General features: G+C 32.1%; 1 protein-coding gene across 7 annotated transcripts in view; it reads left to right on the top strand.

Moving 5' to 3' along the window:
* CACNA2D1 (calcium voltage-gated channel auxiliary subunit alpha2delta 1) overlaps positions 1–24862 on the top strand; it is a 449625-nt gene that overhangs the window by 377938 nt on the left and 46825 nt on the right. For 2 of the 7 annotated variants that reach the window (XM_016127272.2, XM_016127271.2), the window contains exons 19-23: positions 2774–2830; positions 7025–7081; positions 8451–8522; positions 17673–17734; positions 23594–23670. In XM_016127272.2, coding sequence (XP_015982758.1) covers positions 2774–2830; positions 7025–7081; positions 8451–8522; positions 17673–17734; positions 23594–23670 — 325 coding nt within the window. Of the gene's footprint in view, positions 1–2773; positions 2831–4627; positions 4695–7009; positions 7082–8450; positions 8523–17672; positions 17735–23593; positions 23671–24862 lie in introns of those variants that run through there. The other 5 variants (XM_016127273.2, XM_016127275.2, XM_016127276.2 and 2 more) reach the window with 3 other exon arrangements.

Raw genomic sequence — 24862 nt, 5'->3', positions numbered from 1 at the left:
TTCCTCCACTCATCCCACCTGGGAGTTTGTTTAAAGCTGTAAGTTGATGGACAGTGCCCCACCTGGGTGTGAAACTGATAGGTGTAAGCAATGTTCCTCCATGCACAAGCTGCATTTTCCAATACCCTTTACTTCTGGTAATTCTCTCTCCTTTCCATGTCCCAGAGTGGCTTTTTTTTTTTTTCCTACTTTTGAGTAGGCTTGTAAAAATACGTAGGAAATTCAGGAAGTAAAACTCTTTGGGAAGGGCTTCAGAAATGGAAAATGTTTATTAATCAGTGAGTTATCGGGAAGTGATAAAATTTTATAAACTATTTATCCTAATCTGTATGTTTTCCAAGATATATTTTCTTAAAAAACTCATTCAAATTATTTCACTCTTCATTAATGCTTCACAGGTAGGGGGAAATTTATTTAGAAGTAAAATATATTGGTAAAATCTTATATTATTGTTTTTATAAGTATCATCAAGTTGTTAACTTTGAAAATAATACTGAAGATAGTTTAAACCATGCTGGAGGGAAATATATGCAGACTTGCATTTTACATTCTTTTCCCCGGTCATGAATATTTAATGTTAATAGTATTTTAGGACACACATACACATACAATATGTGCATGTGCACGTGTGTGCACACATACACACACACATATACAAGTTGAGTCATTTAAATATTGTTCATATTAATAGTAAGAACTGTTGATATTGAATGCAAAAACATAAATGTTTATAATTAATTTCTCTATTTTAATTCTTCTTACTTTGGGATTTATTTCCATTTACAATTCATCATTATCTAAACATTTGCAATCAAATATACCTGCTGATCACACTATATTATTTTTAAAGTTATTATTTCATTATAAATGGAGTATAGGCTTTTTTCCCATTATTATTAGTATGTCACAGATGTTTATAAACATGTCATGTTCTTGTTAATAGAGTTGTTTATGGTTGAATAAACATTCTATGATTTTACCATAATTGAAAATTTTTATCTTTTTATGTCTTTTTAAGATTTCTAACAATCTGTGATATTATTGTTAGGTGTTTGTATACTCAGTGTATTTTAAATTATATTCTCATAACTAAAGTGAATTAAAAGCAGTGACAATGTAATGTGCTGAAGGGTGTGAAAGATCCCTGTTTTTATGATTGTAGGTGTTAACACATTCCCCAAAAGGAACTAAAATATATCAGGCAAAATAAAAGAATAATGAGAATAATACACATATGCTATATATAGAAATCTATCATTTAGAGGTAAAAATTTGAAAAATGTTTCCCTTTTTCTGCATTCTTCTACTAATAATGAATATTTTCATAAAGAATTTTATTACAATTGAATGATGTTAACATATTTCACTCATATTTGAAATAATTTACTAAAATTCATAAAATTATGTGAAAATATAAACTCTATATAAGTCATTATTATAGCCCAAGTGATTTTTTTTCAAGATTATGTTAGCTTTCACATTTTTATATAGGAAATTATTAAATCAAGTATGCAATGGAAAGATATTTAGAAAAATTTTATTTTAAAAACCATTAAAATAAATGTTTAAACAATTAATGTACTCTTTTTTTTCTGAAATTTATACTTGTGAATTAAATGTGCTTGTGAATTCTCATCATTAATGGGTTAAACATTATGATTTCTATTTTGCATGTGATAGTGTATGCTATACAAATAGAGACAACAACTTCGTAAAAGGATGATATAGTGAAAGACAGCTGTTTTTAGAAATTGACAAATACAATATGGTAACAGCTAGTATAGAAACAAAATTAATCTCAATTTTTTCATCTGAAATTCACCAGCAAAAATAAAGGAAAATAATGATATGTTCCATAGTACCTGTTACTATTTTAAAAAGGTCCAAACGCAGTGTTATGCAAATAGTCTTTGCTGAGTGCTTTGTTTTTCTTGAAACTATAATCTTAATTATTTCAGTACAATTTTGTTGTTTGTGGAAGGCAAAACAAGTGTCCTTTTAGAAGCCTAAAATATTAGTAAATAAAGCAGCTATGAACCTTTTGCATATCTAATTTTCTAAGAAATCATTACTTCTAATACACTGTTACCACCATCATCACATTTAACCAATGCTGAGTTATGTATCCTGTTTTATTTCAAAATGCATTTAATATTTTTTCCATTTTTTAATGGAAATAACCAGATTAAGTATAGTTTTTAGATATCTCATTTTTGATTAATATTAAGAAATATTTGTTGTAAACAAAATTATATATAATTGATGTTTTAGAAGTCAATATTTTTTAAAAAATATGCAGTGTTATGATTGAATTCTTCATCAGTTCCAGAGATAAAGCTTCTGGTATCACTTTAGAAAACAAAGGCAGAAATTTTAAGGGTTTAAGATTAAAACTTTAATATCCTATAAATTTATATTTTAACCCATTTGAATCATGTAAATTCTAAAAATTTCTATTTTTTCTTTTTCTTTTTTTAATCAGCATAAAAGTTTTCTGAGAAAAACCATATTTCTCATTTCCCACTTCATTTTTTTCCCTAGAAAAAGAATATTATAGTCTTTTTGCTAAAAATATTCTTTTTTAGTATTTTTATCAGCATAACAATATTTACTAATATTATGTTTAAACTTTCATTTTATTTATTGACTCTTTATGAAATCTATGATACCTATTTCTGATCAAGGAAATATCTGACCAAAATTGATTATAGAATAGAACCCTTACCTATATCGAGATGTACTATGATGAATTATCATCTTTCTGTTGCTTTAGCCTATCGGTGTAGGTATACCAACAATTAATTTAAGAAAAAGGAGACCCAATGTTCAGGTAACTATGAATGAAGTTAGCAGTGCCTTCAGATTTGCTAAATCAGTGTTGAAATTAAGCTTCTCTTTCTAAAAGCATATTATTAATTCTGCCTTTCCTGACATCAAGCTTCCAGAGCATGAGATGGAGATGAGCATCATTTCTCAATAAACTAGAGCAAAAATGTTCTTAATGATGGCAGAGGGTATGCAATGGCTAACTACAGATTGCTAGCAAATTATGTAATAATGTTAACAATCAGAGTAATCATAATCAGATGGCTTCTAAAAATAAATTTATTAAATATTGTGAAATTAGTGCCAAATCCATGCATTTCTAACAATTTGCTTCTGAAATTAACTTCTAAGTGGAAATAAAAATACAATTCTGATGTGATAGTTTTTATAAGCCACAAAATTTAAGCCAAACTTTCTTTGAATTTCTAAAAGTATATTTTTAGATTAGAAGTCAAATAAATTTCCCTTTAGCTAATTAAAAATATCCAAATTTGCAAATAAATATTGTGAAGTTTTATTGTTCGGCAAATTCATTGCAAAATCTTTTCTCTATTGGAAAATTTAAACTTTACTATATGTATACATATTTCTGTAAGCGCACTAAAAGTAATGTAAAGGAATAAATACTTCCTACATTTTAGCACAGTTAGGTAGAATTTCAGAAGTTTAAAGAAAGTTCAATATGACTTAAGGTTTTATATGTAAGCCTATTATTTCTTTAAAAAAAAATCTGAGTGACATAATGCAGATAGTCCCTGGCTTGTAATAGTTCAACTTTTCAGTTTTACAGTGGTGCCAAAGCAATACACAATCAGTAGAAACTGTCTTTGAATTTTGATCTATTCCTGGGCTTACGATATTTGTTATGATTCCCTCTGGTGATGCCGGGCAGTGGCAAGGAGCTGCAGTTCCCAGTCAGCAGCCACACAATCCCAAGAGTAAACAACCAAGACTACCCGGTTTTCATTGTATTAGATGCTTTTGCCCAACCGTAGGCTAATATTAAGTGTTTTGAGTACGTTTAAACATACATTAGGCTAAGCTATGATGTTCAGTAGATTAGATGTATTAAATGCATTTTGACTTAGAATATTTTCAATTTATGATGGGTTTATCGGGATGTAAACCCCATTGTAAGTTGAGGAGCATTTGTAATGGAGAGGTAGTATGATATTAAGAAGATCATTAAGCTATGAATTATAGAATTGAGTTTTAGTTTGGTTCTACTTATACTCAACGCTGTGCTTTTGAATAATTCTCTAAACCCCATAGTACTTCAGTTTTATTTTTTTCATCTAAAAAGCAGTAGGATTGGAGTAATAATTGTTTTCTACCACACAGTATGTTTGTCTAGGAAATTTATATATACATATATATAATCAATTCCAGACTCCATTTTCTGAAAATTCTGATTTCATTTAGGCAGGGATGGGATCCAGGCTTCTAATTAGTTTTTGAAGCTTCTCAAGTTGTTCTAAAAGTGTAGAGCCACTGTGTTAGGAGCGTCAGTTCCCCTTTAGCTCTAGAATTCCGTTACAATTTGAATTTCATGTCATTGCATCAGTCTTTATATCCTTTATGATTCCTATAGAGGTTAAAATTATACTTATGTCTTTTATTGATATAATAAATTGTTTTGTGTTACTCTTGCATGTTTCTTTCTGTGTATTATCTAAGCAGTCATCTACATGTTAGTAAATATTTATTTTTGCAGTACTTTCAAATATTGCATGTAAATATGATATAATTTAAAAATAAACAACCTGAAAAATGGTTTGTTTTATTTTTGTTTTCCTTTAAGGAAACCTCAAATGGCAAACTAGCAACCACACAAGACTTCTGAATATGGGGAATATTTTTTGAACTACGTATGTAGTATTTTTAATAATACTAACTACTAATTATTTCAATTTAAAATTTGTTAACAACATTGCCTTTATTTTAGTTCCACAGATGATGTGGTAATTATGTCAGCTGATATTCAAATTTTACAAATGAGAAATGTTAGCTCTTTAAAATATCAAACAAAAGTATTAGGAGTGGAGAAAATGGATTCCAGTTTTCAAGCCTTTCGCTGCTTTCTTAATAGATGATTCTACTTTCGAATTTTTTAATCACCGTCCTATGATGGGTCTTTTAAAAAATGGTCAGCCAGATTGCCATTTAAAAAGTACAGTTTATGCATTGACATTTTCCTTTACAATTTCATTTTCTTCTCTGTGTCTTTATATGTTGGATTGGGACATGATCTTCATATTGCCAATTCTTCCTGATAACGCCTCCTCCATGCATGCTGTTTTGGGTCTGCTCATGCTATGCATTATCCATTGCATGTAAGATGGTATCCTTATTTCTGTTTTTGTGATTTTGATTTTTTGCAGTGAGTAAGTTTGTTAAACGTTTAATACTAGTATGATGGTATTTGTTTCATGGGACTTTAAATAAGCAATCTGAATAATATTTTCAATTTTAGAGTATCCTTTTGTTAGAGACATTCTCTTTTTGTTTTCTAAAGAAAGGATTAGAATTATTTTCAATATTGGTTTTTATTTTCTTCCTATGAAATATTCCACATTCAAATGAAAATTTGCTTCTGAGGCAAAAAAATGCTGTCCAAACTCATGGTCAGTGTTGTCCTTATTGAATAATCTAATACTTATTTTAATATTCTAACTTTCTGATTCTAGATATGAATTCATAAGCAGTAAATGTTATTTCAATAAAAGTACCCGACATAGTTGAGATTATTTTTGTAAATTTGTCTTGAAGAATCCTCATTCATCAAAACTCATGGGAATCATAAATTTTTATTGTTTAAATGTAGTTACTCTTTGAAGGAAGGCATTTTGGTCATAATTAAAAAAAAAACATGCTGTATGTACTATGTCATTCAACATTTAAGATAAATCAGGCATGGTTAATTTCAGTACATTTTAATTATTCTTGCATTATCAGCCCTTCTAAAACTGTTTAAAATAGTGATGATCTGAATATATTTTAGAAGAGCCTGTGAGGCTGAAATTACTAAAATTCTATTGACCTTTCACTAATACAACATGGTTTATATTTATTACTTCTATCTAATATTCTCATAGTTTAGTGGTATTTATTTTAGTAAACATTAAATATCCAATTCCTAAAATTTTGCAATTATAAAATAATAGACATTTATTATGATTTTATTGTTCTAGTGAACTTCGAAATTCACTATGATATGTGTTACTTACCAAGTGTTATAAGAGAATCAGTATATTTTTATTTACCAAAAAGTTCAGTAAATCTTCATTTTACAGTTGACAAAAATTTTAAATGTTACATGAGGTAAATTTGGCAGGCTAACAGTTTTATTTAATATAGTCACTGCCTTGTTTCACAATGCATTTTATTTATTGTTGAACGCCAGCAAGAATAAGCAGTGAGATCTTAAAGCAGGAAGCAATATTTAGTGAACCCAAGGATTATTATTCTCTTTAGACTTTAATTATAATAGGTAATGTTTATTAAAACCTTTATGACAACCACAGTTTTATCTTATAAAATTTACTTAATTTGAATTATTGAAATATAATGTAAAATTTCTGAGGTCAACTATATGAAGCAAACTTGTATCTTTATGCATTTTAAGAAGGAAGAGTATGTTTATGAGTTTCTTTTGCTTAGCAAATTCAAACGTAATTTTTAAAATATTTTCCTCATTAATTTATTTCTTTTTAGAAAAAAATAATAGAAAGAAATTATTATTTCTATTATTTATTATAATAATATATTATTTATATATTTTCTTTGTTTTATTCCTATATATTATTTACCTGGCTATATTTTATTACTTTCCATTCTGATTAAAGAACAGAATTATAACTGGATCTTCAAAAGTCTTTTTCCCCCAGAACTTGTGATTCTAAATGTAGTATTTAACGCAGCACTTAAAATGAGACTGTTTTCAGTTGGTGATTAAAATGTGTTTGCTACACGTAAAGCTCAAATTCCTGGTCTATTTATTATTACTTTTAAAAATATATATGAAAGAATATACCTTTGTACAATTATTTTGTCAGCAATTTAATATACCTTAGGTAAGTAACTTTTACAGAATTAATTTTGTATGTAAATATCCATTGAATTAGTCTATGTAACATCATTTTACAGCATCTTATATGTTTAATTATTATTATTTTCTATGTAGAACCCCAAATCTCAGGAGCCAGTAACTTTGGATTTCCTTGATGCAGAGTTAGAGAATGAAATTAAAGTGGAGGTGAGTGTAATCAGTAGGCCTAAACAAAACCCTCAGGTCAGATGCTAAAATTCATTCATTCCACAATCTGCTGAGCAGCTTCATTGTATGAAGTTCTCTCTTAGGTACTATATACACAACGATGAATGGCTTTTGTCTTTAAAAATGTCTAGGTCCTGGGCTTGCTCATCCAAAAGACTATATAAAAAGAAATGCATATTTTAAGTTGGGTGTGACCTTAGTTTTTTCTTTCTCATTCCACAGGTGGAGGCACTTTAAGTATTTCAATACAAATGTAACTTGTAAATTTCAATAAAAAAATATATGTGGAGGATGATACTATAGAATTGAAAGAAAAGTTGGAGGAAATCTAACCATCCAACCACCCAGTGAGAAACATGCAGGGAGAAGCTACCATGTTTATCTTAGTACTCTACTCAGAAAATTTCTACTTTATTTCATAATCAAAATTTTATGTCACTTCCTCCGAGCGTATCTTCCATAATATTAAGTATAATCATTAATAATAATATTTATTAAGTACATGTTATGTGTCAGTTATGGATTCTCAAAAGCATTTGAAGTACGTCCTTTTCTTCTTCTTCTTCTTTTTCTTCTTCTTCTTCTTCTTCTTCTTCTTCTTCTTCTTCTTCTTATTATTATTATTATTATTATTATGAATTATATTTGTTGTACCGATGATATATTCGAGGTACAAAGAGGTTAAATAGCAGAACCAGAATTGGAACCAGGCTCTTGTACTCCAGAGCAGAAATATTTTAAGATTCTTTCAGCTGAAAAAACTCCTTCTCTTACCTATGCGAAGGTTACCAATTTCTTTTATAACTTGTCAATGTCTTTTGAGTTGTACTAGGTTTACGCTTTTACACATTTATCTCCTCATTGTGGAACAATAGAATTTATGTATTATAATTACCCTAGACTGATGCATAGTTCTGGGATGTTTTAGGTGATTAAAGAATATTTATTGTAAAGTGTTTGGACATGATAGAGTAAGATTATGTAATGGTGAAGAGGTTGGTCTTTGACTTTCATGCCACTGAGTGACTAGAATATTATTTAAGCTCTCTTAAGTCTCAGTTTCACCTTATTCAATCCCATAAAGTACTTAACCACTCTTTTTAAAATTACATTACAAAAAGTAATGACTAGTTAAAGTAGTTCATGAAGGATTTTTAAAATTATTTAAAAATAATCGAAAATGGCAATAATATGGGAACTTTTAAGAGAATAGTCCCAGGGAACAACTGCAACTACTAGTAACACCAAACTACTATTTTTATTCAATTTCTTCTGAAATAAGGTATAATCATACTTTGGTAAGTCAATTGAGTACATGTAATAAAATAATTGTTTCATTTTCTCTTAGATCCGAAATAAAATGATAGATGGAGAAAGTGGAGAAAAAACATTTAGAACCCTGGTTAAATCTCAAGATGAGGTAAGAATAAAGTCAAGCTTATTCTTAAACAAAAATATATATGTTAATTGTAATTGATATTGTTTGTTTTTGTTTTCTGTCAAAGCAATATTTATTGGTAAAATAGGAATGTCTTTAGTAAACAAAAAAATAGACACGCTTTTGAAGAGATTTTCAGTAAGATTTTTAACTTTCAGGTGTACAGTATAGTGGTTAGACATGTGTATAATTTATGAAGTGATCGCCCTGATTAGTCTAGTACCCACCTGACATTGTACATAGTTTTACAATATATAATTGAAAATATTCCTTATACTGTACTTCACAACCCCATGACTAGTGTGTAACTATCAATTTTTTACTTCTTAATTCCTTCACCTTTTTGACCCAATCCTCTCCCATCTGTCTATTACCAGTTTGTTCTCTGCACCTATGAGTCTGTTTCCATTTGTTTGCTTATTTCTTTAGGTTCTACTTATAAGTGAAATCATATGTATTTGTTTTTCTCTGATTTATTTCACTTACCATAATACCCTCTAGGTTTATGTGAGGACCTAGGTGGTAAGGATTGATTTTTTTTTTTCCCTAAGGCCAAGTAACATTCCATTATATATATGTACCACAACTTCACTATCTAATCGTCTACCGAAGGTCACTTAGGTTGCTTCCATAATTGGCTATTATAAATAGTGCTGCAATGAACATAGGAGTGCAGCTATCTTTTCTAATTAGTGTTTTGTTTTTTTCAGATAAATACCCAGAAGTGCAGTTGCTGGACCATATTGTAGTTCTAGTTTTAATTTTTTGACAACCTCCAAACTGTTTTCCATAGTGGCTGTACCAATTTGCAGTCTTGCCATCTATGCATGAGGGTTCACATTCTCATCAGTACTTGCTTTTTGATTTATTGATGATAGCCATTCAGACAGGTGTGAGGTGATATCTCGCTGTGGTTTTAAATTGCATTTTTCTGATGATTAGTGACCTTGAGCATCTTTTCACATGGTTTATTGGCCATCTACACATCTTCTTTGGAGAAATTTCTGTTCAGATCCTCTGCTCATTTTTTAATTGGATTATTTGGGGATTTTTTTGGTTTTGAGTTGTATGAATTCTTTATATTTTTTGGATTTTAACCCTTTATCAGATGTATCATTGGTAAATATCTTCTTCCATTCAGTAGACTGCCTTTTCATTTTGTTGATAGTTTCCTTTGCCATGCAAAACTTATTATTTTGATGTAGTCCTATTTATTTATTTATTTTTTCTTTTGTCTCTCTTGCCTGAGAAAATATATCAGAAAAAAATATTACTGAGCAATGCCAGAGAGTTTACTGCCTGTGTTTTCTTCTAAGAGTTTTATAGTTTCAGGTTTTACATTTAAGTCTTTAATCTATTGTGAGTTTATTTTTCTTTTTCTTTTAGCTTATTCTTATTATATAGTGTAAGGAGGTGATACAGTTTTATTTTCCTTAAATGTATCTGCAGTTTTCTCAACACCATGTATTGAATAAACTATCTTTATTGGATAGACTATCTGTATATTCTTGCCTATTTTGTCATAGATTAATGACTTTATAGGTGTGGACTTATTTCTGAGCTTTCTATTCTGTTCCTTTGATCTATATGTCTGTTTTCATGCCTGTACCATGCAGTTTTGATTACTATAGCCTTGTAGTACAGTTCGATATCAGGTAACTTTATTCTTCTTTTTCAAGATTGCCTTGGATGTATGGAGTCTTTTATGGTTCCATATAAATTTTAGGATTATTTATTCTAGTTCTGTAAAAAATGTCATTGGCATTTTTGATAGAGATTGCATTGAATCTATAGATTGCATTGGGTAGTATGGGCATTTTAACAATGTCAATTCTTCATGTCCATTAGCACTGTACATGCGTCCATTTGTTTCTGTCCTCAATTTATTTATTCAATGACTCATAATTTTTCAAGTACAGGTCTTTTACCTCCTTGGTTAAATTTATTTCTAGGTATTTTATTGTTTTTGATGCAATTGTAGATGTCTCTGACAGTTTATTATTGTTGTGTAGAAATGCAACCGATTTCTGAATATTAATTTTGTTTCTTGCTACTTTACTGAATTCATTTATCAGTTCTCATAGTTTTTTTTTTTTGGTAGATTCTTTAGAGTTATCTATTGTATCATATCATCTGAAGATAATGACAGTTCTACTTCTTCCTTTCCAGTTTGGATGCCTTTTATTTCTTTTTCTTGTCTGATTGCTGTGGTTAGGACTTCCAACATTATGTTGAATAACAGTGGTATTGTTCCTGACCTTAAGAATAACACTTTTACCTTTTATCCGTTGAGTATGGGGTTACCTGTAGATTGACATATATGGCCTGTATTATGTCGAGGTATATTTTCTCTATTCCCACTTTGAGAATTTTTTATCATAAATGGATGCTAGATTTTGTCAAAAGTTTTTCTGCATCTGTTGATATGGTCATATGATTGTCTTTCAATTTGTTAATGGGATATATTTGACTTGAAGATATTGAACCAAACCTTCATCTCAGGAATAAATCCCACTTGATCATGGTGTATGATTTTTTCAATATCTTGCTGAATTCAGTTTGCTGATGTTTTTTGAAGATTTTTATATCTATGTTCATCAGGGATATTGGGTTGGCTTGTAAATTTCTTTTTTTTATTTTTTTTGGTAATGTCTTTGTCTGATTTTGGAGTCAAGATAATACTGGCCTCATAAAATGAGCTTGGGAGTCTTTTTTCCTCTTGAATTTTTTGGAACAGTTTGAAAAGAATAGGTGTTAATTCTTCTTTAAATGTCCAGTAAAATTCACCTGTGAAGCCATCTGGTCCAGGACTTTTGCTTGTTGAGAGTTTTTTAATTACTGATTTGATTTTGTTGGTAGTAACTGGTCTGTTCAGATTTTCTATTTCTTCTTGATTCAGTCTTGGAAGATTATATGTTTATAGTGATTTATCCATTTCTTCTAGATTTTTCAATTTCTTGGCATATAATTGTGTGTAGTATTTTCTTATAATCCTTTGTATTTCTGTGTAATTAGTTGTCACTTCTCTTTCATTTCTGATTTTATTTATTTGGGTTCTCTTTTTTCTCGATCAGTGTGATTAAAATTTTATCAATTTATCTTTTCAAAAAACCAGCTCTTGGTTTCATTAATCTTTTGTATTCTTTTTTTAAAATTATTTTGTTTATTTCCACTTTGATCTTTATTATTTTCTTCCTTCTACTTACTTTTTGTTGTTGTTCTTTTTCTAGTTCCTTTAAGTGTAGGGTTAGATTGTTTGTTTGAGATTTTTCTTGTTTCTTGAAATAGGCCTGTATTGCTATGAATTTCCCTCATAGGACTGGTTTCACTGTATCCCATAAATTTTGTTCATTGTGTTTTCATTTACAGTTGTCTCAAGATATCTTTTGATTTCTTCCTTGATCTCATTTTTAGCTCATTCATTGTTTAGTAGCATGTTATTTAGCCTTGATATATTTGTGTATTTTTCAGTATTTTTCTTATAATTGATTTCTAGTTTCATACCATTGTGGTCAGAGAAGACAGTTGATGTTGTTTCAGACTAGTTGATATTAAATTTCTTGAGACTTATTTTGTGGACTAACATGTTGTCTGTCTTGGAAAATGTTCCATGTGCACTTAAGAAGAATGTATATTCTGCTGCTTTGAGGTGAAATGCTCTAAACATATAAATTAAATTCGTCTTGTCTAGTGTGTCATGTAGGCTGGTGTTTCCTTGTTGATTTTCTGTCTGGAAGATTTGTCCATTGATGTCAATGGGGTGTTAAAGTCCCCTATTCTGACTGTATTACTGTTGATCTCTCCCTTTATATCTGTCAACATTTGCTTTATATATTTAGGTGCTCCTATGTTGGGTGCATAAATGTTTACTAGGGTTATACCCTCTTGTCAGATTGATCCCTTTATCATCATGTAATGTCCTTCATTGTTTCTTATTATTTTCTTTAAAGTCCATTTTGTCTTATATAAGTATTACTACCCCAGCTTTTATTTTTCATATCTATTTGCATGAAATATCTTTTTCCATTCCTTTACTTTCAGTCTGTGTGTCTTTCAACCTTAAGTGGGTATCCTGTAGACAATATATGTATGAGTCTTATTTTCATATTAATTTAGCTACCCTGTCTTTTGATTGGACCATTCAATCTATTTACATTTAAAGTGATTATTGATAGAAATGTAGTTATTGCCATGTTATTATTCATATTTATGGAGTTTTTGTTTCTTTTTTTTTTTTTTCTCCTTTTTCTTAAAGAAGTCCCTTTAATGTTTCTTGTAATACCGGCTTGATGGTGATGAATTCCTTTAGCTTTTTTTCTGTCTGGGAAGCTCTTTATCTCACTTTTAATTTTAATCAATAGTCATGCTGGGTAGAGTAGTCTTGATTGTAGGTCCTTGCATTTCATCACTTTGAGTACTTCTTGCCAATCCCTTTCTGGCCTGCAAAATTTCTGTTGAGAAATCAGGAGACAGTTTTATGGGAGTATCCTTGTAAATAACTAGCTGCTTTTCTCTTGCTGCTTAGGATCTTTGTCTTTAATCTTTGCTATTTTAGTTATGTCATGCCTTCCTGCAAGCCTGTTTAGTTTCATCTTCATGTGGGCCTGTTTGGGACTCTCTGTACTTCCTGGACCTTTATGTCTTTCCTTCACCAGGTTATGAAAGTTTTCAGTCATTATTTCTTAAAATAGGATTTCAATTCCTTGTTCTCTCTCTTTTCCTTCCAGTATGTCTATGACATGAATGTTGTTATGCGTGATGTTGTTTCCAAAGTCCCCAAAATCAGCTATTCCAGACCTTTTTGGCACCAGGAACCAGTGCTCCTATGAGAATCTAATGTGTAATGATCTGAGCTGGAGCTGAGGCAGTCATGCTAGCGCTGGGGAGCGGCTGCAAATACAGATGAAGCTTTGCTCATTCATTCATTGCTCACCGTACTGCTGCATGGCCTGGTTCCTAATAGGCAACGGACCAATACTGGTCCACAGCCCAGGGATTTGGGTCCCCTTGCCTTAGACTATCTTTATTATTTTTTAATTATTTTTTTTTCTTTTTGCTGTTCCAATTGGGTATTTTCTGCTACCTTGTCTTCGAAATCATTTATTCAACCATCTGCTTCATCTAATCTACTGTTGATTCCTTCTAGTATATTCTTCATTTCAGTTATTGTATCCTTCATTTCTGACTAGTTCTCTTTTATAGTTTCTATGTATTTTTTTATGCTTACTACCTCTTTGTTGAAGTTCTCACTGAGATCTGTTCTTCTGCTAAGTTCATTTAGCATACTTATAACCAGTGTTTTGAACCTCGTATCTGGTAGGTTGTTTGACTCCATTTCATTTAGTTCTTTTTCTAGAGTTTTCTTTTGTTTTTAATTTCTTTTTCTTCTCATATTGGGTGCCTCTCTGTGTTTGTTTCTGTATATTAGGAAGATCTACTATGTCTCCAGTCAGTGACCAGGTGCCTTGTGTGGCCCAGTGACACAGACTCCCTGGTCATTTAAGCCCGGTGCTCCAGGGTTGTCCTTTGTTGGGTCATGTATGCCATCCTGTTGTAATTGAGCCTGAATGTTGTTGGCACATCAGTGGGTGGGACTGACTCTCAGGCTGACTAGCTTTAAGGATTAGCCATGCCTATAGCATATGAGCTGCTATATGGGGACTGACTCCCAGGAGCAGGGTTCACCCCAGCGAGTTCACATGCCTGTTAAGACGACCCATTGTATGTACTTGCCTTTTGTGGCAGGTGTTGCTCTGACACCAGCCTTTGGGTGTTTTGTTCTGAGGTCCCTTGGGAGGGGCTCCAATGCAGGTCAAGGTCAGCCATTGCCTATGACCAGCCGGAGTTACCTAGTACAAGCTACAAAGCTATCCACGGTTTATCACTGCTTGTGCTGGACCTGGAGTCAAGTGGCAGAGGCCATGCTCTGAAGTAAGGCCTGCTGCCACCAGTGGCAGGCCTAGGCACCTCAGCAAAAGGCCCGGGGTACCCCAATGCCTGAGGCTGCCTACTGGTGCCCCTAATGCTCAGCAGCTAAAAGAGACATACACAGTTGAGTGAGGTGGAGTCCAAGGGAGTCACCAGGGTGGGGCAAGTGGTATTTTCCAGGTTAGTGCAAATTCAGATTTTTTGCCAGTGCTGAGCCTGTGGCTACTTGTAAAAGTCTCAGATCACTTCGGGGCCTGCTGATGCCTGCCTCAGGCCCACAGATGCCTAAGATTTTGTTCAAGAAATACTGCAGCTTCAGCTGGGATTGGCTGCCCACCACAGAAAACATCTCTGGAAGTATGAGAGCGGGAGCCTATTGGTTGCTGCTGGAGCTTCCTGCCAAGCGTACAGGATTGGGCTGGTTGCCCAGCCAGGATCATGCCTCTGGCAATGTGCAAGTTGGGTAAAGCAGGGTCTCAGGGAATCACCAGGGTAGAACAAATGGAGTTCACCAGGTCAATGCAGATTCAGACTTGACTGTTTTGGGGGTGGGCTCAACACAAGGATAATGGTGACTGTCCCCCCAGCCCTCACCCTGAAGCCGCACAACTCAGTCTTTCCTTGTATGTCTCTGGCACATCCTGAGCTGCTATTCCTTCACCAAGGCCCAGGGTGAATGCCTGCAAGCAAGTGAATCTGTACATGGGCCTTTTAAGGGGTTGTCTGGGTTTCCGGAATTTTTCTGTTTCACCCGGACAGATGAAATCATTGCTGGTTTTCATAGTAAGATTCTGTGGGGATGCCTCTTCCTGGCACTGGAACCCTGAGCTGAGGAGTCCCAGTGTGGGGCTGGAGCTCCTTGCTCCTCTCAGGTGTGTTGTTGTGGGGGTGGCTACCCAACCAAGATATCTTTCCTGAAGCTCAACCTCCACATATGGGTGCGGGGCCAGTTTCTGTCACTTATCTGCTCCTCCTACCAGTCTCAATGTGGTCTCTTCTTTATATTATTAATTGTAGGAGTTCTGTTCAGCTAGTCTTCAGATGATTCTCCAGGTTAGGTTGATTGTTCTATAATTTAGTTGTAATGTTAATGTGAGTACTGCATTTACCTACTCTCTTATTTTAACCAAAACCCTTAACTCTTTAAATTTTTATAGAATAATGTTGCTTTGCTTTTCTTGATGCATTCTTATAATATTAATAATATGTTCTTGAAAACTATGTTTTCTGCCTCTATTTTTCTTATCACTTTTATAAATAGAGCACAATTTAATGCAGCTGTTCTAATTTTTATATCCCATATATTAATTATTTTGGGGTATTAAATTTTGTTTGTGTAATTATTTCTGGCTTGATTTATCCTTTTTTTTGTTTTACTATTTATGCACTTTATATTGTAATCACCCTGCAATTTACATCTTAAATTAAATCAAGAGAAGACACAATCACCTCCATTATCATTGGTACTAGTATATAATAAATTTACATTGTTTATTGTTATTCCATTAACATGGAAGAACTCTTTGTACATGAAGAGTGTCTCTTTCCATTATCAGTCACATGTGGATTAAATACACATTTATATACTTACGTATTTGAAAAAGTATATAGAACCCAGAAGCTTTTGAACCTGGAAATTTAAGCCTTTATATCATCTTTTTTAAATGAAACATTTCTCCTGAATTCCTCAGCAGATCTTTTCCTAAAATGGAGTTAAGATCTAAATATGATCTTTTATCAGCATGAGGCTTTCCTCATTTTAAATATCTTTAGGAGTCCCCATTACGAAAATACAAGGGAAGATATATATCAATTTCAGTCTTTGTGGAAACTCTAATTCTATTTACTTAGACTTTAGCTGTGTGTACCCCCTCACTCCTTAGAAGAAAGATGTACACCATTCAGCAGTTCTGCCAACTTCTTCATGTTGTTCCACCAGCCATAACTCTGACTTGCACATTCTTTTCTCAACTTACAAATCAATTTTGTTTCAGTTAAATCACTTCAATATTTTCTTCTTTCAATTTACTACAAAATTTTTTTATCAATATCCACCTATAGATTTTTTCTATTACTGATATTGAAAAAATATTATCATATGTATTTCCCTAACCTGATATTATTTTTATACTATTTTTATAACTTGCTGAACACTAGTTTGGCTTTTTTTTATGTGTAGTAACAAATATGTAAACACTATTTATTTTAGTTCTTTTAAGAATTTCACTAGTTTAAACCACCTGAGTACTTCCTGTTTTTCCATCACCCATTCTCTGCTCACTTAAATAAAGCCATAGGGATATTTTCTCTATAGAGGCAACATTATATAATTGCTATGAAATGAATTTAGCATTATACATTCTTTTTCATCCTGCCAATTAAAGTCCTCTTTAAGACATTTCTTCATCAATAATTTGTAGAGAATAATAGTACCTACTTAGAGCATTAATTAAATGAGACAATGAATACCAAGAGCGTAGTGTATTGCCTAACACCAAATAATATTTTAGTGAATATTACTGTTCTGATGGGGATGATGAAGCTGTAGATAACTAAAAAAAATTTAAAGATATAAGCATGTAATAACTATATCTAATGGAAGAAAGAATGATAATTTCCTTTCTATTCTTCAGCAGCTGCATACGAATGATTCTATATCCATGAAGTTATTTACTCTGTTTTTCCTATCCCTGGTAGATTTGTTTTTCTAACCTTCAATGATACTGAGTAATTACTCTCTCATGATAGATAAAACGATAATAATGGCTTAATAAGAACAGTAATATGCTAATTATACATTTGGATCTAGACATACTGACTGCATTTAATTTCCTGCTTTTATCACTCTCTCTTAAACGTACTCTACTATGAGAATATCTGAGCCTTATCTAACATTTCATAGTCCTAATTCATTATTAAAGTTTATTTTTCAGGAAATATTATTTTCAGTTTTCAGGTTAATAATTTGGCATCATTTACTAAGACTTTACACTTATAATTCTTTAAAATTTATTATGTGGGTATTTGTTTCGGTCCTAAAGTTTTGCTTCACACATACATATACCCATAACAAAATAAATACTTGAGAAATAGTGAAGCAAGTAGTCGAATGACTACTGAATTTATAAATAAATCCTAATGTTTTGCTCTTATGTAAATTTACATAGACTAGGTAGTAATAACCATGTCAAAAATTTTTTCTAGAGATATATTGACAAAGGAAATAGGACATACACATGGACACCTGTCAATGGCACAGATTACAGGTAATTGACTATATTTATATTTATATTGTATATAAGTATTCAGTGTCTTTCACTTATTTTTAGTAGCCATTTTTTCAATGGCTGATTATTAAGTCTGGATTTTCATAAGGTATTTTTAATGTAATTAAAATAGAAATGTTACCCTTGACAATATTAAAATGTTTAAAGTTATAGACTTGTTTTTGAAATAGAAAAGGCTAGGAACATAAAATTTAGAAATGAAAACTTAAGTGATATAAATACACTCGATATTTTGTATATTCATGTTAGTGACAATAAATGTTGACAAAATGCCCTTAATTTGTAGTCATTACCTACACTGATCTCCTCATTTAAATTAGTTAATATTACTTACATATTAGGTTATTAATTAACTTAATACAATTTATTATACCACAGTATAATCTGATATAAAATGATCAGTTGATATAATTTACTCCCTTGAGTAGCAATTCTGCAATATCCCTCCAATTGAGTGGGCCTTGGAAAACTGGATAGAGTTACACTCTATATAACCTCTAGAAAATTCTCCATTCCTCAACATTTGCTGAGCATTTTCTTTCCTTTTTCTAATTCTCATACCCTTCCTTGTGGTCCCGCTAATACTGGGCTGATATGAGCATGTCTTTTTTGTCACTCATTCTCTCTTTTTCCTCTCTAAAACTTCCATTTTTGAATCTCATGTCACCAGATCACAACACCCAGCATTCCTCTCTTTTAATAGTTATCTCTCTCTTGTTTGTAAGAAGTTTCAGTTCCTGTCTCACTGTCGTTTTCTCCTACATTCACATAGATCACTTTTCTCAAACAATGACATAATCACACTTATGTAAAATAAAACAAAAATTACCTACTAAAATAAACTTTAAAAGACATAAAAACTCAAACTAAAAACTTTTATTAGATTCCACAGACATAAAATTATTGTCAAATTGCTATACGTTTTTCTAAGTGCTTACTCAATTTCTATACTTAACTGATCATGAGCTGATGATAACTTAAATGGGCCAAGTCCATGGACCATGCTTTAAATACCATTGACATAGACTATTTTTCTAATACCTAGACTTTTTTTTATCTCCTCTCCTCTAATGATCTTGTCACCCCTTTACCTTGGCTACCTACTCCAAAGTCATGTTTTGCACTTCTTACATTGTTAAGACTGCTACTCCTTCATAATCTCAAGTTGAGATTTTTTTTCTTCCAACTCTTAGTTTACTACATTTTAGCTTTCCGTCTCTTCCTTCTCATAGCCCAACTGCAACAATCCTTTGACTCATTTGGGACCTAAAACCCACCAATCCCTTTTACTTTTTCACTGTGTTCACCTTCTTCATGTCTTTGTTCCCCTCTTTTTTCAGCATAAATTTTTTGGGTCTTATGATAGTCATTCTTTTATGTACACCATCAACTCCCTTCATCATACTCTGACTTGGCAAATGGCAGTTTGGTCACTTGCAACCCTGGTTAAATTCAAATTATTTCCAATGCATACTGCACCCACACAGCTACAAATGGGAGGAGAAAATGATCTATGACCAATATATAACCCAAAATTCATGACCTCTAACCTCAACTAGACTTCAGTGATGACTGCTAATCTCAATAGTCCAGTAAATTTAGGATATTCCTACAGACTTTTAATAGCTTCTCTTCTCTTCTCAAACCCATGGCACTTTCCTATCCATATTCTCTCAGGTGACATCTTTACTTTCTATTTCACAGAGTAAAATAGAAGTGGTCAGAAGAGAATTTTCACCACCACCATACATAACTATTTGCATCTATATCTCCATCACCTACCTCTATTTCTAGTCTAAACACAATAACAATAGTGATATTAATACTTGAGTTAGACTGTTTCATTTCTCTACTCAAAACTCTCCAATTATTGGCTATTTCATTCAAGTTAAAAGCCAAAGTTTGTCATGGCCATCAAAGGCCTATAGCATCTGGCCTCTCCCAGATTCTCCACTGAACACCTTCAGTTTAAGCTATACTATCCTCCTTGCTACTCTCATAAACCCTGGACACTTCTGCCTCAAGGCCTTTGCACCTGAAATTATTTCTGCTCAGGATGACTTTTTTTTCATATATGCACATGCTCATCCCTCATCTTGTCAGCTTTCCTTACTTTCAATCTCCTCAGGAAGGCCTTCCCCATTAATCTGATTTAAAATGTAAAGTGCCTCCTCACTCTCCCCATCTCACTCTTCTGCTTTGTATTCTCCGTAACACTCATCATCAATTGACATTATATATGTGTATATGTACATACACACATATACGTATATATGAAGCATTTATAAAGAAATTTATTTCTACCATTTATTGTTTGTCTTCCCTCTCTAGTAAGTTCTAAGAGGGCAAGGTTGTAACATTGTTAGATTCTAAGATTGTTGGCTGCTTCATTCATTTACTTTTGAATCCCCAGCTCATGATACAGTGGCACATAGTAGACATTCTATAAATATTTACTTGTGTCTGTCTACTGATTTCTATCTCTCACTTCTCTTAAGCATCTCTTTACACAATCTTTACATACGTACACAAGTCATTCTTTTTTCTTCCTCATCCATTATTATTGCCAGCTTTCCTTTTTTGGATAAACTTGTCGAAAGGTGTACAGGAGAGAGGAAGTCTGGGAGTCCTACCTCTTTAGATGATTTCATGATAAAACAATGCATTAGATACACTGTGTGGAAACGTGCTCTATACCTTTATTTCTTAGATGGACAGGTTCTAAGTTAGAAAAAATATTTCCTTTTGATCCTGACACAAAGAGTCAGCAATGATGGTTGGTCCTATTGCAATCATAATTAAACATTGGGGGTATTTGAAATTTTCATTGTATCTTACTTACATGTGTTTGTAATAGTTTCACAAATGTTCCTTACATCAACCCCTTTCCCTCATGTACCCATAGTCATAATACATGATGTGGCCATATCAATATTCTTTTCTCTAGTTCTGTATGTCCCTCCTTGTTCACAAAACTTTATTCTCTTCCCATTTTCATTCAAGTTAAATTTGGACTTCCAGATTTGATATTCATATCACACATTTCTAGCCTAACCTGCCCACACTGTCATTTCTCCCACTGCTCTCCCCATACAAATCACTGTTTCTGAATGGACCCCAACTTTCCTACTTCTATGTATTTTCTTCACATTTCCTTTTCAAATCTACAACTAAATCTCTTTTTATTATAGGTACTTCCCTGAATCTCTGTACAAATGAGTTCACGAAAAGCAATTTAAAACAGAATATTGCATCTAAATTGAAGAAAAATGTTTTGATTTAATGAATGAGGTACCAAATTACGCTTAGTGACTTCTGTCTCCATAAGCCTTGATATAATTTAGGTACCTCATTTTTAAATATAGTAATTATGTTAATAGAATTCTCTCATTTTTAATAAAGAGTTAAGTTTTATAGTGATAAATAATTGAGTTAGAAAGTGTGCTATATTCCATTTAACTAGTGAACTATGTTTACATGAGTCCGACAAATATTGCATGGATTTTACCATCCATCTGTTGGCACTGACTTTATTTGACTTTAATCCCTAGGAGAAAATAAAGCAGCCTTGGTCTATTAGTCTTATATGGAGAGAGACAGTAAACACCACATATGACAGCATCGTTGATTCAGAATGTTAGTACAGTTTCGGCTGCTATAGTTGAAAAAATGACTGTTGCATTGAGGTGGAAATAATTAAATTAAGTGTAACCATATTTTTCTAAAGAATAAAGTGTAGCTGTTACTAACAACCTGAGACTTGCAGGGCCAATAAGATGCATTTTTAATATGCCAGTTTTAAAACTTATATTGTATTTCTCATGAGCTTCTACACTGTTTTTTATGGTACATGAGAAGTAACCCAAACTTACAGAGTGACACTGTAGCAGCTATATAATATAATGTTATCAGTTTTAATTAGAAGTTTTTCCTAGCAATAAATGCTGATGGGGTAGTAAAAATGTCCTAATTTCCCTTGAGAGGAATTTGTAGGAGACAGTCTTCAAATGCTCAATAATTCTGCTCTACATTTTATAAATGGCAAGTGAATCATGAAAGGTCATCTTGCTTTCAGACTAATTGCACTGCTTATTTTAATCTCTGCCTCCACTTAAAGGAAGTTACCTGTAAAATGAATATAGAGATTTTCATTAAATCTACATAACATTTTATTTCTCTGACCTTTACCCATAAGGAAAGTCTATGAATTACTTAGTGATGGAGAAAGATTTGGGAACTGAGAGGTAACAAGCATCCACTCATTTTGCTATCTTGATTGCATAATTATAGCAAATAAACTTCCTTTTTCTTCATGAATTTTTAGTATGTGCGTGTATATATATATGTGTGTGTGTGTGTATATATATACATACATATATATATTTATAAGAAGGAAAACTTGAAATTTTATATTTTGTCCTATTCTGTATTGTCCATAAAAATATATATAATGAGGTTACATTTTGGATATCTATCCAAGAAGCCTGGGAAACATGAGGCTTGCATTATTTTAAAGATCTGCAAATACCTGGAAATAATTAGAAGCATAAATATACACACCTTTGCCTATGCATTGATAAATTTTAGATTAAATATTAAAAGTGAATGCTGGATGATTCAATTGGTCAAATTAATATAGCATTGCTTTTTGAAAATAGTTGTATTGGGAATCTTTATGATACCCTTATTTCTTGCACTCATTAGTTCATAAGTTTCCTTCTATATTCAAAGCATTGCAAAGGTCATTTGCAACAGTAAATGTGGATATGGAAGAATTAGTTATATCCTACACATATATATTAGACATTGTGAGAGTAAAAGAATTACACAAAGGCAGTCGTATTATTGGAAACTGTATAATATTCAAATATTCTGACATCTTTTAACAGTTCTAATACATTATGTGTTTTATTAATTGAAAACTTTCAAATAATAAGGTTACCTGGCTGTCAGATTTTTATTTTGTTCAGCCATTAAGACAAGGTTTAACAACAGGCTTACCTGACAGTCCTATGTCTAAAATGTTCTGAACTTGGCCTAAGAGTTGCACTGGACCTTTCCTCCAGTTTGTGTATCCACCATAAGTCTAGAGTAGCCTCACGATCTTTGTAAAGTAGTGAGCTCAAGACATATGTCCTATTTTACTTAATAGCAATTTACCACATGATATGGAATATCCACAGTAAATAAACTTGCCTTAGTCATACTATTGGGTAAGAATGAATGGGATGAGCAGAAAATCTATCTTAGTGCTATAAAGGAATTTGAATTTTCCCTTTAAAAGACACTGTGGACTTGTCTAAAGATTAGATTTCTACAATAGAAGGTATTTAAACCCTTCAAAAGAATATGTTGCAGAAATATATAATAGAAATGATAATACTTCTTACATTTATAATTTTTTAATAGCATACATTGCTACAAAGCACTTTAACATTACACATAACTCCTTAAGTTTATTTACTTTGTTGAAAAATACCCTAGAATTAATTATTCTGGTTTTTTTTTTCAACACTCACAGTGTTTTAATACATTTTTCTGGAAATGTAGTACACACGACATTTCTTTCTCAGCTAACTTATGGGCACATATAGAAGCTTATTTTCCATGTCTCTTCTGATTCCCTACAATGTAGAAAACTGGATGATTCAGGATGGCAAGACCGCATTAAGTATTCTATTAGCAGACCAAATTAAGTATTCTCTTAGCTGAATGCATTTTACTGTCAAAGTAATGTCTTTTCTTTCCCACGAGGAAGACTTGATGTGTCTTTTTTTTTTTTAAGTTATGTTTCATTTTTGTTTGTTTGTGTTTATGCTTCTCTTGTTTCTATTGCAGTTTGGCCTTGGTATTACCAACCTACAGTTTTTACTATATAAAAGCCAAAATAGAAGAGACAATAACTCAGGCCAGATGTAAGTACTGTGAAAGTGACTTTAGGGTCTATTTGTTATCTTCTAGTATCAGATGTTTAAAGACGTCTAGATTTTGAAACACCCAAGGCTTATTAAACATTTTAGTAGGTGTTATTACCAAATCTACAGCAATGATTCTAACCCATTCCAAACATGCAAGGAACAAGAAATATTCTACATGGATAGAATATGAGCAGGTACTCCAGTCTCACTGGCAGTCCCCACCACCCTTCCCTGCCTTGCTTTGTGCTCATAGAATCATTGCAGTGCTGTGTCCTTCTGTTGCTGTTGTTTTAAGGGTCTGCTAGCTTGCGCAAAATGTTTCACGTAGTCTCTACTCATGGCACTGTGCTAGTAAAGCTTTATCTTTTTTTTCTTCTTTATTGTTGCTTTTGACAAGAATAATATTGTGCTCCACATCTACTTTGTTTGAATACGTTAAATTGCACTGGTCTTTGGCTTTGGTTTGGCGATTAACTTTCTTCTCATAATCCAAATTAATGTCTTCAGTAACTCAAATGGATGAACTTTTTTAAGCATCATTTGGAATGTGGAGTAATTATGAACACGAGTGCATATTTCAAGTCATTATTAATCTTATTTTGTTTGGGGCGACTAGATTTAGTAAAGCAAAATGACCATCATATCCTTTGCACATCACTCAGTTTTTACTAACAACCTAAACTTTTTCTGGTACGATAAAATTAAAAAATATATGTGTTTAATATACCTTTTACATTTGACTTTAAGTAAACTACTTTCTTTCATTCTTTTTGTCAGTTCTTTTTTGCTCTCCGCAGTCCTGGTTCTCATAGTACTTTGTGGTAATTTATACATTTATATCACTTCACTTAATAGATATGATGGTCTTTTAACAATCAGCAACTTTGCATGAGCTAGTTCTTCACTTAATTAAAGAAGGGATGACTAGTGGGTTTTTGATGATTGGGAAATGCTTCTGTTTATAGGCCGATATTACTGGTATTACACCCGCATTAACCACTTTGCAAAATAGACCCTTGAAATAACTACAGTACAGAGTGGGCTCTCTAGTAGTAATTGATAGGACCTACTTTTCAGTCTTCAAAAATATTTGTCTTTTTTTCCAGACTACAGCTGTACATAAATAAACCTTTGATCTATGCACAATATTTTTATTCAAGAAAGTCATTGAATAAAATATTGTTTGTGA

Source organism: Rousettus aegyptiacus, unplaced genomic scaffold, assembly GCF_014176215.1.
Source record: "Rousettus aegyptiacus isolate mRouAeg1 unplaced genomic scaffold, mRouAeg1.p scaffold_m13_p_13, whole genome shotgun sequence".
Taxonomy (NCBI): Eukaryota; Metazoa; Chordata; class Mammalia; order Chiroptera; family Pteropodidae; genus Rousettus; species Rousettus aegyptiacus.
This window is presented reverse-complemented; position numbering and strand designations above follow the sequence as displayed.